Below are 13,252 nucleotides of genomic sequence, written 5' to 3' on the forward strand. Positions count from 1 at the left end.
CATACTTGTGGAGTGACCATCATGCTAAAAGTGTTCAGTGGTCAACCTGAAAGAACATACTTTAAGCCTATTTATCATGTAAATATCTCAAACACAAATGATTATAAAAGTGATGATTTGAAACGACACAATTGTGGAAGAGAAAGATGTGCAAGGTTTGCTTGAAGTCAGCTAAACATACCATTTCTATTATAAATCTCTACCACATCTTACATGAAATTCAACTTAAAATAAAAGTAGCCAAAACACACAAAAAAATTTACAACCTATAATGCAAATGCAACCCACACGCACAATGGCACAGTAGAATTATAACCACTGCAGACTCTTTCCAACTAAAACCTCACAATAATCATGACAATTCTTGAATTCAGATACATAAGTACTTTGTACAAAAGAAAAAGGGAGTTGGCTACAGTCATAAAGCGTGGACAAAACTTATGTTAGAAACATCTTTGATACAGACAACTTGAATGTGCTGGAAAAAGGGAAAAATATCAAGGGGATCTGAACAGGTTTAGAGATCATTAATTTAAAAGATTAAAATGCTCAAACATAAATTAAGCCAAAAGGTGTAAAATAATGAAAGATTTAAACGTTAATATTTCAATTTTCTGCATGTTTTTGGTGGCATATCACAATATCCATAAAAAGTGAACAACGATCTAGTTTAATTTGGATCGATATAAACAATTTACTACATAAAATGTATTAAAGAAGAAAAATAATCACACTATCCTGAGTGATTATAAATGTCAGTTTTAGACAAGGATTTTAGATCCGAACCATTCATTGAACCGTAAAAGAGAGAGGTTCAAGATTTTTGAGATCGAACCAGCGTCAAACCGTGATGACGTCATAATTAATTTAATAATTAATTAAAGCCTAAATATAGATATTAAATTTATAAAACTAGCAAAATTTACAATATATCTATATATGTGAGGGAAATTTAATGATTTTTAAGCATATATTTAATAATTAAACAAGAAAGTTAATAAAATAAAATAATAACTATGAAAACATTAAAATTTATGATTAATTTTTGAAGTAAAGTTGAATATTTTTGAAGGATTTTAATTATATTTTTTTTTATTCCTTGTAAGAGATGAATAATTTAATTAAGTAGAATAAAATTATAGTATTTTTTTTTAATTGCTAAGGGGTTGGACCACATAGTTCTCACTGGTTCGTGCGGTCTAACCCCGGTTTTAGGGGGTTCATAGAATTAATAAAATCTGGTTCTTTAGGCTTAAAAACCGGTTTTCATCCCGATTCTTGATTTTCACGGCCCGACATCCCAGTCCGGTCCGGTTCTAAAAATCTTGGTTTTAGATATTGTAGTGATTATATCCTAACCTTCGTATTTGAGTTAATTTGGTACCTAAGATCATCTAAATCTCAATATAAAGGAAGTCATTAATGAGAGAGAAGAATCCAACTATAGATAGTAAATGCCTTATTCACTAATTACTAGACATAGCCACTGATAATAGCTTAATTTTGTATATTTATATTACTATTAGAAAGCATTATCATACTTATTTTGAGTTAATTCTTACATTTTATATTTAGTTTTGAAATAATGCTGAATAATTAATTTTGTGCTTAATTGAATTTTAATGTCTGAATTTATCTTTTGTAGGAGAATGAAACTAAATAAGTGTCTTTGTACAAAGAATAAGGCTAATAGAGTTTACTTTTACAAGGCCCATAATGAAAGTCAAAGTTAGCCAACCTAATGAAATTTGAGTCCAATTGGAGTAAGGAATCAATGAAAATTTGCACCAAATTCAAGTCCAATTCAAATTAAGATTCCAGCTTGCACACCAGTTAGTATTTTAGACATAACATTCATCTTAGATGTCCAATCTAGATGACCAATTCGGAAAATTAACTTAAAGGGATATAATTTTTTAGTTTACCAAAAGTTCTAATTTTGACGTTAAATGGGCCAAAGATGTCAGTTATTTTAAGCCTAAAAACTTGGGTTTTCTTTAAATGAGAATTCAACTTGTAATAGGATTTCTTGACCTAATTTAAAGCTCTTTAGTGAAAAATTTATGTTGGGAAATTTAGATTCCAGTTGATAGAATTAACAAGTTTTAAATTCAAGTTATTAATTAGATTTATTATGAATAAATCTTGTTAAAACAAACAAACATCATTAAGACAGGATATGATAACTCAGAAAAACTAATGAAAAAAACTAGTTTCACAGTAAAAGACTTGGGGGGAAACTTTCCCGAAAATCAATCCACTATAATAAAGAGAAGTTTCAGATTTAGTACAAAACCTTTGTCCTTAGATTCTATAATTCCTGTAGATGAACTTACAGTAAAAACCTTTTACTGCTTTAGAACCTCTGAATTCTTCAATATATGAACACCATCCTTTTCCACAGATTCCAATAGGTTACTAACCAATAATGCACAACTCCCAGTATGTGATTAACACTAGCAATTTGAAGATGTTATAGGTTGCAAAGTTCTTCACTTCATCAACAATAAAGATCAAGAAGTATTTGGTTACAAAACACTAAGATGCAAAGACAAAGTAACTTCTTTCAGAGAGAATAAGGCACTAGATCACTCTCTACATGTGTTTTCCTTGTATGACGGCCTTTAAAATAAGTCTTATATATGTTTAGGGTTGTGAGAAAAGAAACCCTACACTTACATGTCAGTATGAGCTGAAAATCAGATCTGAAAATTCTGATTTCGTAGATCTCGACAGATTCAGTTTTTATCGAGCTTTCTTCATTAAGTCTCAGTAGATATTGTTTCTGTCAAGGTGTCTATCGAGTTTCAATGAACAACTTTTTTTCACCTATTTCTTAGTCCAATCTTCATGACTTTAATACTTGCCTTGAACAACATGTTTCTTGAAGTACTAAATCCATCTTAGATCTACCAAATTACAAGTAAAGTTTATTTTGTCAAAGGATTAGCCAATTACATAAAATATGTCCTTAACAATTTAAAAGATAGCTATTGGAGAACGTAATCTAGGTTTTCTTAAAATTTCTTTACAGTTTTTAGAGTTTTATTTGTATTGTGGCTTGCTAGAAGTCTTGTTGAGTTAAGGGATGAAACCTAACCATTTATTGGTTTGTTCTTAACAATTGTTTTATTGTTTTAATGCTTATGTTATTATGTTTTTTGTTTGATTTACTCATTTAGAAAAGTTTTTAGTTTTGTATAATTCTTTGAGTTTTCATAAACTCCGGGCACATTAAATGCTTAGATTCCCTGCAAACTAACTCACTAGTTTTGGTTTACCTAAAATCAATCAATTTCATGAAACTACCTTAGACAATTAATTCTTGAGTTCTAATTGTTAAATCATCCGACTAAGATCATCTTTCGTATGAATTTTAGTTGAGTTATAAAATAAATATTGTTAAGACTACCAATTGATGTGTTGTGTGTGGATCGCTAAACTGTAGTGTCTTAATATATTGTTATTTCCTCTCATTCAAAATTATCTTCACCAAACTATCAAAATCTCTCTTCAATATAATTTTATTGTTTTAGTTATTTTCTCTTGTGGTTTGCTAATCTATTCCCTTTTCCCTATGGATTCAACCTCGGACTTACTGAGTTATTAGTTCGCGCGATAATCCTGCACTTGAGAGCAATATTTAAGTTGCAGCAGCCACTAATGCCTTATCCACCAATGCCTTATCCTCTTCAGCGAATACTTCTAAAGATAACTACAAATAGGTTCAAACTTCGGGCAACCTCATCCTTATCCTCTTCATCATCACAACCATTCTTGTTAACTCAATCGTGGATGTGTTTCTTGAAAGTGCTATGAATATGTACAAAAAGATTGAAATTAAAATTGAATTAGGCTTCAAAACGCAAAAGGATAAGATAAAGATATCAGTGTTACTAAAGAAGGATTTTTTTTCCAGATTGATTTGAAATGTTTTGGTCGCAAGCAAGTACAATACATTTAAGTCCCTAATTCAATTTTATTTTTATTTTCTTTCTTGCTTTATCGCTGGTAAGTTCGCAAGCATGTACAATTCAGTCCTTTTTGTTCTTCTTTGCTTAGGGAGGTAGTATAAAAGAAGTCATTGATGAGAGAGAAGAATCTGATTGTAGATAGTTAATGCCTTAGTTTCAAAAAAAAAAAAAAAAAAAAAGGTTAATGCCTTATTCACTAATTACCCGACATAGCCACAAATGGTTTTAACCGTTTGATCAAATATAAATTAATGGTTTAAAAATGGTGGAACTCTTATAAAATTACACCAAGTATAACTTGAATATCTTTCTCTCTATATATATAGAGAGAGAGACTTATTATTAGCAACACACAAAAAAAAAAAAAAAAAAATGATAATTCCATTCAATTCTTGCTTGCTATTAAAGCAAGATCATCACTTTCAAAGACATGAACCTAGCTCGCTTCCCCTCCCTTCTTATATTCATCATTGTCACTTGTCAGAATTGATTCAAGATTTATTTATTTATTTATTTTTTGTGTTTTCCTAATCCTTGTCAATAGACTCCTGGTGTATACAAAAGAGTGTGGTTCATTCAATATGAAATATGCTAAATACACCTTAGCACAATATTTAGGACCCTTGACACCAGGGATGGAGCCAGGAGTTGTATTTTTTTTTGGGGGGGGGGGGGGCAAAACATTAATAAATATTTTTTCATGAAAATCCAAGCTACCATTCAATATTAAAGAAATATCAATAAAAGAGAAATTACAAAATAACCATTTTTCAATATATATATATATATATATATATTTATTAATACATTATGTAGGGACGCGATTCGCAACGAACCTACATAGTGTTGGGTTCGTACGTAAACAGGCCCAGACAATGTGATTTGTAGAGCGTGGGTGTAAAGAACTAGGTTAACTGTGGTCTCCCTTAAAAAGATTCACTCTCCCGTCTTTTAAAGGCCTAAAGTTGGTACAACGATCATTTTCTTTAGTGATCAATGTAATTCTTTTTCTCTACCTTTTCTCTCTTCCTTTCTTTTTCTTGATCCCCCTCCTTCATGCTCTTCTTTTAGTTTATATACCCCCCTTTGTGTTTCATCCTCACCGCACACATGTAGGTTGGGTCCGGAGGATTTTTTTCTGTCCCATCTAGCACCTCCTGGAACTTCCTATGGGCAGCTGTAAGGCTGCTTCCTTACTGTTCAGGTATCACCTCCACATTAATGTGGCCAGAGAGTTGGTTGAGAGGTCATTAATGCGGAGGCAGCTGGAGTTATAGATATTTGTTTGCCTTATCTCTTTCATCATTAGTCGGTTATTCTATCCTTTACGGTGACCTAATTCTGAGGTCTGGTTGCAATAAGACCACGTCCTGATCGTCCTCGGACGCATACTGCCGATGAGTTTGTTGTCCTCGGACGGATATGCATCCTCGGATGGGCCACGAGCCCAACAATCTTGAATCAATTCTGAACTTTATGGGCCTATTGATTCGAACGGTCCCCACACATTAGAACTTCAATCTATGTCATCTGTTCCATGATGGAACTCAATAATTATTTAAATCCCAAAAATCACATATAATTTATATAATTATATTGATCATACATGAATAACAATGTTGATCCCATTACAATTCAAATAGTTTCTTAACTAATCAACCAACTAATGAATAACGCCAGTGGATTTTAACTCTGGATCCGCTTGGATTGAGTTTATTGTTGCTGAAACTGAAAATTGAAAACTGAAAACACTGTAACAAAATAATTTTTAAATATGTAAATTGTACCGTGGGACCCATTTTTAATATTTTTTAATGTATGAACAGTGTCAGCACAGTGCGTGAACAGTATATTTACTGTTCATAACAGTAAAATTGGTCCCCCCAAAGTCAACAAAAGCGGGCCAAAAAAAAAAAAAAGGCAAAACACAACTCTGAAAACGTGGATGCAGGATTCATCTGAATCCAAACGCCCTCTCTGCCAAACACAAAGTTCACTAATTATTATTTGTTACTTTTTAATATTTACTACTACAGTATTACTTTTTTTTTTTTTTGAACATAATAGTATAATACTACAAAATAAATTAAAAAAAATAACACACCAAACCCACACACTAACACCACATATTCACTGACACACTCTGGGAGTCCCTTTAGTCTTTAAAGCCCCACCACTCATTATTATCAAATTTCAAATAGAGAAAGAAAAGTCTAGGGAAAAAAATAAAAACAACAATAGAGACACTAGAGAGAGATGCAAACTCACAAGTTGCAACATACCATTGAAATGGTCACCCACTTTGCCTATCTCTAACCAATTCCTGATGTTTTCACTTTACGTCCTCATGCAGTCATCCCTTGGCCTTCACAAGTGTCTCTGATTAGGTTTTTGCTCTTCTTGATTTTTTTTGGAATTTGATGGAATGGTTTTGGGAATCTCTTGTGGTATTAAGTTCAGATTGGTTTTGTTTAAAATTTTCAAGGGCTGGGTCTAAAATTGGTTGATTAGGCTAAATTTTCTTTTGCTTATTTTCTCTTGGTCATTTTGTGGTTAGACTAATTTTTTTGAGCTTACTAATTTGTATTTTGGGATTCTAGATTTGTCAATATATATATTATGGGCTTCTTTTTGTTGAAGAGGGCTAATGATTTTGTTAAAGGGGCAAGAGTAATTTTATTTGGTAAAATTGCTAAAATCAGTTACTACATATATACTACTAATTTTTTCCTCAATTTTTTTTTATTGGGGGGGGGGGGGGGGTAGGATTACCCCCCAAAGCCAAAGAATGGCTCCGTCCCTGCTTGACACACAATTTTATGGCTAAGTTGATTTAACACTAAACTAAACAATATAGTCCAAGTGTAAGTTACTTAGCAAATTTCCATACAAACTAACTACACTACACTACACAAGCATGGCAATATAAAAAGATAAAGGAAATAAAGATCAGGAAAGCAAACCACACATAACACCACAAAGTGTTATGGAAGAGGAAAACCCAAGCTCCGGGCTTAAAAACCTCTCCCCCAACCATCCATTGGAAAACTCCACTAGAATGAATAGTTGTGGTAAATGGATGACTATAAACCCCCCAAGCCTATGTCTCCTTGTGTACTTGAGCCCTTTAAGCTCTACATAGCAACCAATTCAACAAGTCTTTTCTTCACCTAGCTTCCCTGAGTCACCACCGTTGAGCCACCAATGGAAACTGATGATGCCGAAAAATCGTCAGTGAGCTACACGGCACTCACGTGCTCGAAACAATGCCTGCACAACACAAAAAGAGAAGACCTCACAGAGAGCACCGGTATGGTGCCGGCCAAATACCCTCCGAAGGTCAAGTTAGAACTTCTCACAACTCTAAAGTGTTAGAGAGGGTAAATTATGCGTACCTTAGCTAGTGAGGATATTGGGGCTTTTATAGTAGTAAATGATTGACTTCTTTTTCTTGCTGTAGAAGTTTTTTCCTTATAGGAGTCTTTATGAGCGTATTTTGCGGAATCCTTTCCTTGTAGGAGTTTAACACTGAGCGTGATGTGCAAGGTATTTCCTTATATACCCATGCGTGGAAGTCAAGTCAAGGTTATGTCGGGACCGTCAGAGATTCATATATCCCCTTCAGCTTATTCTCTTCAGCTTACTGCCTTCAGCTTACGGCCTTCAACTTACTGCCTTCAGCTTACTCTCTTCATTTTACTCTCTTCAGTTTACTGCCTTCAGCTTACTGCCTTCAGCTTACTCTCTTCAGCTTACTGCCTTCAGTTTATTGTCTTCAGCTTACTGCCTTCAGCTTACGGTCTTCAGCTTACTGCCTTCAGCTTACTATCTTTAACTTACTCTCTTCAGCCTACTCTCTTCAGCTTACTGCCTTCAGCTTACTGCCTTCAGCTTACTCTTTTCAGCTTACGGTCTTCAGCTTACTGCCTTCAGCTTACTATCTTCAGCTTACTCTCTTCAGCCTACTCTCTTCAGCTTACTGCCTTCAGCTTACTGCCTTCAGTTTCGCCTACTCCCTCGTCGAGGTCGTCAGCCTCGTTAGGGTCGTCAACTTCGCCTACTCCCTTGCCAGGGTCGTCAGCCTCGTTAAGGTCGTCAGCTTTGCCTACTCCCTCACCGGGGTCATCAGCCACGTTAAGGTCGTCAGCTTTGCCTACTCCCTCATCGGGGTCGTCAGCCTCGTTAGGGTCGTCAGCTTCGTCTGCTCCCTTGTTAGGATCGTCAGCTTCGTCAAGGTCGTCAGCTTCGCTTACCCCCTCGTCGGGGTCGTCAGCTTCGCTTACCCCCTCGTCGGGGTCGTTAGCTTCGGCTACTCCCTCGTCGAGGTCGTCAGCCTCGTCAGGGTCGTCAGCTTCGTCTACCCCCTCGTCAGGGTCGTCAGCTTCGCTTACCCCCTCGTCGGGGTCGTCAGCTTCACCTACTCCCTCGTCGAGGTCGTCAGCCTCGTCAGGGTCGTCAGCTTCGCCTACCCCCTCGTCGAGGTCGTCAGCTTCGCCAACTCCCTCGTCGAGGTCGTTAGCCTCATTAGGGTCGTCAGCTTCGCCTACTCCATTCAGCTTAGTAGTGTCAGCTTTCCATTTATGACAAGTGAGGCCGACGGGTCTATTTTGAACGTCGCTTCATGATACTATATTCATGAATATTCACATTCACAATTTTACCCTTATCAGCTGCCCCCCACTCCATGACCTCGTCAGCTTAAACTGACAGGTTCATGGAGTTTAAGTCCTTTTCATTTGGATAATTCCAACTCGTCTCTTTAGTAGACTTGTTCATCTCGTTATCTTTTATGTTAAAACCATCGTCTTGTAATATTAGTCATATCCTTTAGTGGACGAACTCGTCAACTTTATGGGCTCGTCCGCTTTGGGGGCTTGGCGCAATCGTCCATTTCGTGGGTATTACTAAGTGACTCGTCCAATCTGTAGGTTTAATGATAAACTCGTCCACTTGTGGACTTAATAATTTTTTATTCTCTTAGGATTGGGTCGTCCACTTTGGACTTAGCAATGTCGTCCGCTTTGTGGATTTAGTAGGGTCGTCCAGCTTGTGGACTTAATAAGGTCGTCCAGCTTGTGGACTTAATAAGACATGGTTGTCCACTTTGTGTCCATCTTATGGACTTCATAATTTTTTCATCCTCCTAGGATGAAATCGTCCATCTTGTGGACTTAATAAGCTTGTCCATTTTATGGACTTGATAATATTTCATCCTCTTGAGATGAGGTTATCCACTTAATGGACTGCATATTAGGGTCGTCTATTTTGTAGACTTGGATTCCTCCACTTTGTGGACTTGTTGAGATGACTAAGTGTTGGTACCTCGTCACCTTGTGAGTTGTCCACTTGGGGTCGTGGACTAATTGAGGTGACTAAATTTTGGAGCCTCGTTGCCTTTTTGGTCGTCTATTTGTAGGCGACTTAGTATGGTGATCATCCACCCATAGTCAACTTCGGTCACGTGTCTACCCGTAGGTGACTTAGCGTAGTGACCGTCCACCCGTGGTGACTTTGGCCATGCGTCTACCCGTAGGTAACTTAGCATAGTGACCGTCCACCCATAGGCGTTGGCCATGCGTCTACCCGTAGGTAACTTAGCGTAGTGACCGTCCACCCGTAGGCAACTTTGGCCATGCGTGAATAAACTCCTCTTATTAAAATAAACCATGCATTCATAGAAAGAGTAGTTCTTAAAAAGAAAACGAAGACCTGCCCTTTGGGCTTTAAAAGAGTTATTGTAGCAAAAACTAAAGTAAATAGAAAAACTGAGGAGTATAGCTAAAATTTACTAAGGTAAACTAGAAATAAAAGGGGTGCTGCTCTTCATGCCATCCTTTTTACTGGTAGTACTTCCGTAGGTGCTTGGTGTTCCACGGGCAGTGTAGCTTCTGTCCGTTCAGCGTCTCCAGTTCTTGCCATCTTCTGCCCTCTGTCCTGTCGCGTATCCTTTTGCCTTTCTCTCTTCTCTCGAGTCAGAAGCGCGTCCTCAGCATTCATGTACTTGGTTGCCCTGTAAAGCACGTCCGACATAGTTTTCGGGTCATTCTTATATAGTGAAAATAGGAACTTACCCTTCCGCAGCCCATTTGTGAAAGCGGCTACAAGTATCTTGTCGTTAGCTTCATCAATTTAAAGCGCCTCTTTGTTAAAGGGTGCTATGTAAGACCTTAGCGTCTCATCTTCCCGCTGCTTGATGCTTATCAAGCATGCTGTAGACTTCTTATACCTGTGTCCTCCGATGAAGTGCGAAGCAAACTGGGCGCTTAGCTCCTTGAAAGTACTGATGGAGTTAGGCGTCAGCCTGCTAAACCATATCCTTGCGGGACCCTTCAGCGTGGTGGGGAAAGCTCTGCATATGATCTCGTCGGGTACCCCTTGAAGGTGCATCAAGGTCTTGAAGGACTCCAAATGATCTAGAGGGTCTTTGTTTCCGTCGTAGTTTTCCACTTGCGGCATACGGAACTTTGGTGGAAGGGGGAAGGAGTTGACGGACGCGGTGAACGGCGAGTCGGTTCGGTGGACCAGATCATCAAGGTCGCTGGACACCCGTCCTTTGAGGGCGTTCATCATGACATCCATCTGTTCCTTCATCGCCTGCATCTCCGCGACAATGTGGGGTTGAGCCATATCAGTGACGGATGGACAGCTCATATCTTGTTGCTTGGGTCTGCTTGGGGCATTACTACCTTCCGGCCCCTCTTGGTCTCTTCGCTCGGCACTGGTAGCTTCTTGATTTTCCCCTTGGGTACCCATAGCGGCGTTCTTTTGCCGTAGCTGTTCTTCAAGGTCCTGATTCTGTTTGGTGAGACGTTCCACTGTTGTCATGAGGGTTTGGACCTGCCTCTCCAGGGTAGTGGGTCGCAGCTCGTCTCCCTGAACGTTGTTGGTAGTTGCCATCGAGTGAGTAAGTATCATGCAACTCTTTGTCCGGGAAGCGATAGGCTAAAGTATGCTTCGTTCCCACAGACGGCGCCAACTGATGATGCCGAAAAATCGTCAGTGAGCTACACGGCACTCACGTGCTCGAAACAATGCCTGCACAACACAAAAAGAGAAGACCTCACAGAGAGCACCGGTATGGTGCCGGCCAAATACCCTCCGAAGGTCAAGTTAGAACTTCTCACAACTCTAAAGTGTTAGAGAGGGTAAATTATGCGTACCTTAGCTAGTGAGGATATTGGGGCTTTTATAGTAGTAAATGATTGACTTCTTTTTCTTGCTGTAGAAGTTTTTTCCTTATAGGAGTTTTTATGAGCGTATTTTGCGGAATCCTTTCCTTGTAGGAGTTTAACACTGAGCGTGATGTGCAAGGTATTTCCTTATATACCCATGCGTGGAAGTCAAGTCAAGGTTATGTCGGGATCGTCAGAGATTCATATATCCCCTTCAGCTTATTCTCTTCAGCTTACTGCCTTCAGCTTACGGCCTTCAACTTACTGCCTTCAGCTTACTCTCTTCATTTTACTCTCTTCAGTTTACTGCCTTCAGCTTACTGCCTTCAGCTTACTCTCTTCAGCTTACTGCCTTCAGTTTATTGTCTTCAGCTTACTGCCTTCAGCTTACGGTCTTCAGCTTACTGCCTTCAGCTTACTATCTTTAACTTACTCTCTTCAGCCTACTCTCTTCAGCTTACTGCCTTCAGCTTACTGCCTTCAGCTTACTCTTTTCAGCTTACGGTCTTCAGCTTACTGCCTTCAGCTTACTATCTTCAGCTTACTCTCTTCAGCCTACTCTCTTCAGCTTACTGCCTTCAGCTTACTGCCTTCAGTTTCGCTTACTCCCTCGTCGAGGTCGTCAGCCTCGTTAGGGTCGTCAACTTCGCCTCTCAGGGTCGTCAGCCTCGTTAGGGTCGTCAGCTTTCCTACTCCCTCACCGGGTCATCAGCCACGTTAAGGTCGTCAGCTTTGCTACTCCCTCATCGGGGTCGTCAGCCTCGTTAGGGTCGTCAGCTTCGTCTGCTCCCTTGTTAGGATCGTCAGCTTCGTCAAGGTCGTCAGCTTCGCTTACCCCCTCGTCGGGGTCGTCAGCTTCGCTTACCCCCTCGTCGGGGTCGTCAGCTTCGGCTACTCCCTCGTCGAGGTCGTCAGCCTCGTCAGGGTCGTCAGCTTCGTCTACCCCCTCGTCAGGGTCGTCAGCTTCGCTTACCCCCTCGTCGGGGTCGTCAGCTTCACCTACTCCCTCGTCGAGGTCGTCAGCCTCGTCAGGGTCGTCAGTTTCGCCTACCCCCTCGTCGGGGTCGTCAACTTCGCCAACTCCCTCGTCGAGGTCGTCAGCCTCATTAGGGTCGTCAGCTTCGCCTACTCCATTCAACTTAGTAGTGTCAGCTTTCCATTTATGACAAGTGAGGCCGACGGGTCTATTTTGAACGTCGCTTCATGATACTATATTCATGAATATTCACATTCACAATTTTACCCTTATCAGAAAGCCACTAAAGGATTTGGATTTAGATATGGCTTCTCACTTTTTTAATGCCATTCTCTCACTCACAAGGTTTGTGTTTGTGGATGAAGAAGGGATTTATAGAATCTCTATCAATACAATAAAAGAGATGGAAAAGAAAGATGGGAACTTGTTTTTTCTCAAGGAAAAACTCTCTCTTTTCATACAAAGGCTTGACTTCAATAATCTTAACACTTCTTGCATTTCTAGGGTTTGTTCAGCTCTTATCTGAAGCCTCTTGCCATGCCTCACAACTCTGTGTGTGTTTGTGTGTGTGTGTATGTTAGCAGATGTGCAATGAACAGGTACATGGTAGAGTACAGAGATCGTGCAACTTGTGACCTGGTCGCCACCTAAGGTCACGAGATGGTTGTGAGGTGCATGACTATACTCTTATCCAAAGTACTAGCCATGTGGATCTCGCAGGCAAGCTAGGTCATGAGCAAGTTGCCTCTAGGTTGCAAGATCATTGGTTGATGCTGCTTCGAATCTTCAAGAAAAGGCTTAAGTACTTTACCCCAAAATATACAAATACCCTGGAAATAGCACATCAACATTAAACATACTACAAACAAGCTTTTGTCACTGAATCAACACTAAAACATGACTTCTCATAATAATAAATTAAATGTCACATCACCATATGTTGATGCATTTTCTAAGAGTAAAGATATAGTGAGTTATTATTATTACTTTGCACTGTTGGAAGTACTATACTGTCTATACATACTCTTTGTCTTTTCCCAGTAGGATTACAGTCTTAAAGAAAGTTGATCCAAAAATTTCGAGACTAAAGTTTTGTTGTTGAATTACTATGTTCTATAAGCACTGTCATT

At 39.0% G+C, this 13,252-nt stretch overlaps 1 protein-coding gene across 1 annotated transcript; it reads right to left on the reverse strand.

The window, feature by feature from the left end:
* Positions 1–10,103: 10,103 nt before the first annotated feature.
* LOC115990207 lies at positions 10,104–10,871 on the reverse strand. Its single transcript, XM_031114053.1, has one exon. It carries the CDS (start codon positions 10,869–10,871, stop codon positions 10,104–10,106), a length of 768 nt encoding a protein of 255 aa, XP_030969913.1.
* Positions 10,872–13,252: the final 2,381 nt, after the last annotated feature.

This window comes from Quercus lobata, chromosome 5, assembly GCF_001633185.2.
Source record: "Quercus lobata isolate SW786 chromosome 5, ValleyOak3.0 Primary Assembly, whole genome shotgun sequence".
Classification (NCBI taxonomy): domain Eukaryota; kingdom Viridiplantae; phylum Streptophyta; class Magnoliopsida; order Fagales; family Fagaceae; genus Quercus; species Quercus lobata.

Bases quoted from the DNA above. Each gene is read 5' to 3' on its own strand.
- LOC115990207 (XM_031114053.1), bottom strand. From the start codon at position 10,871: ATGGCAACTACCAACAACGTTCAGGGAGACGAGCTGCGACCCACTACC.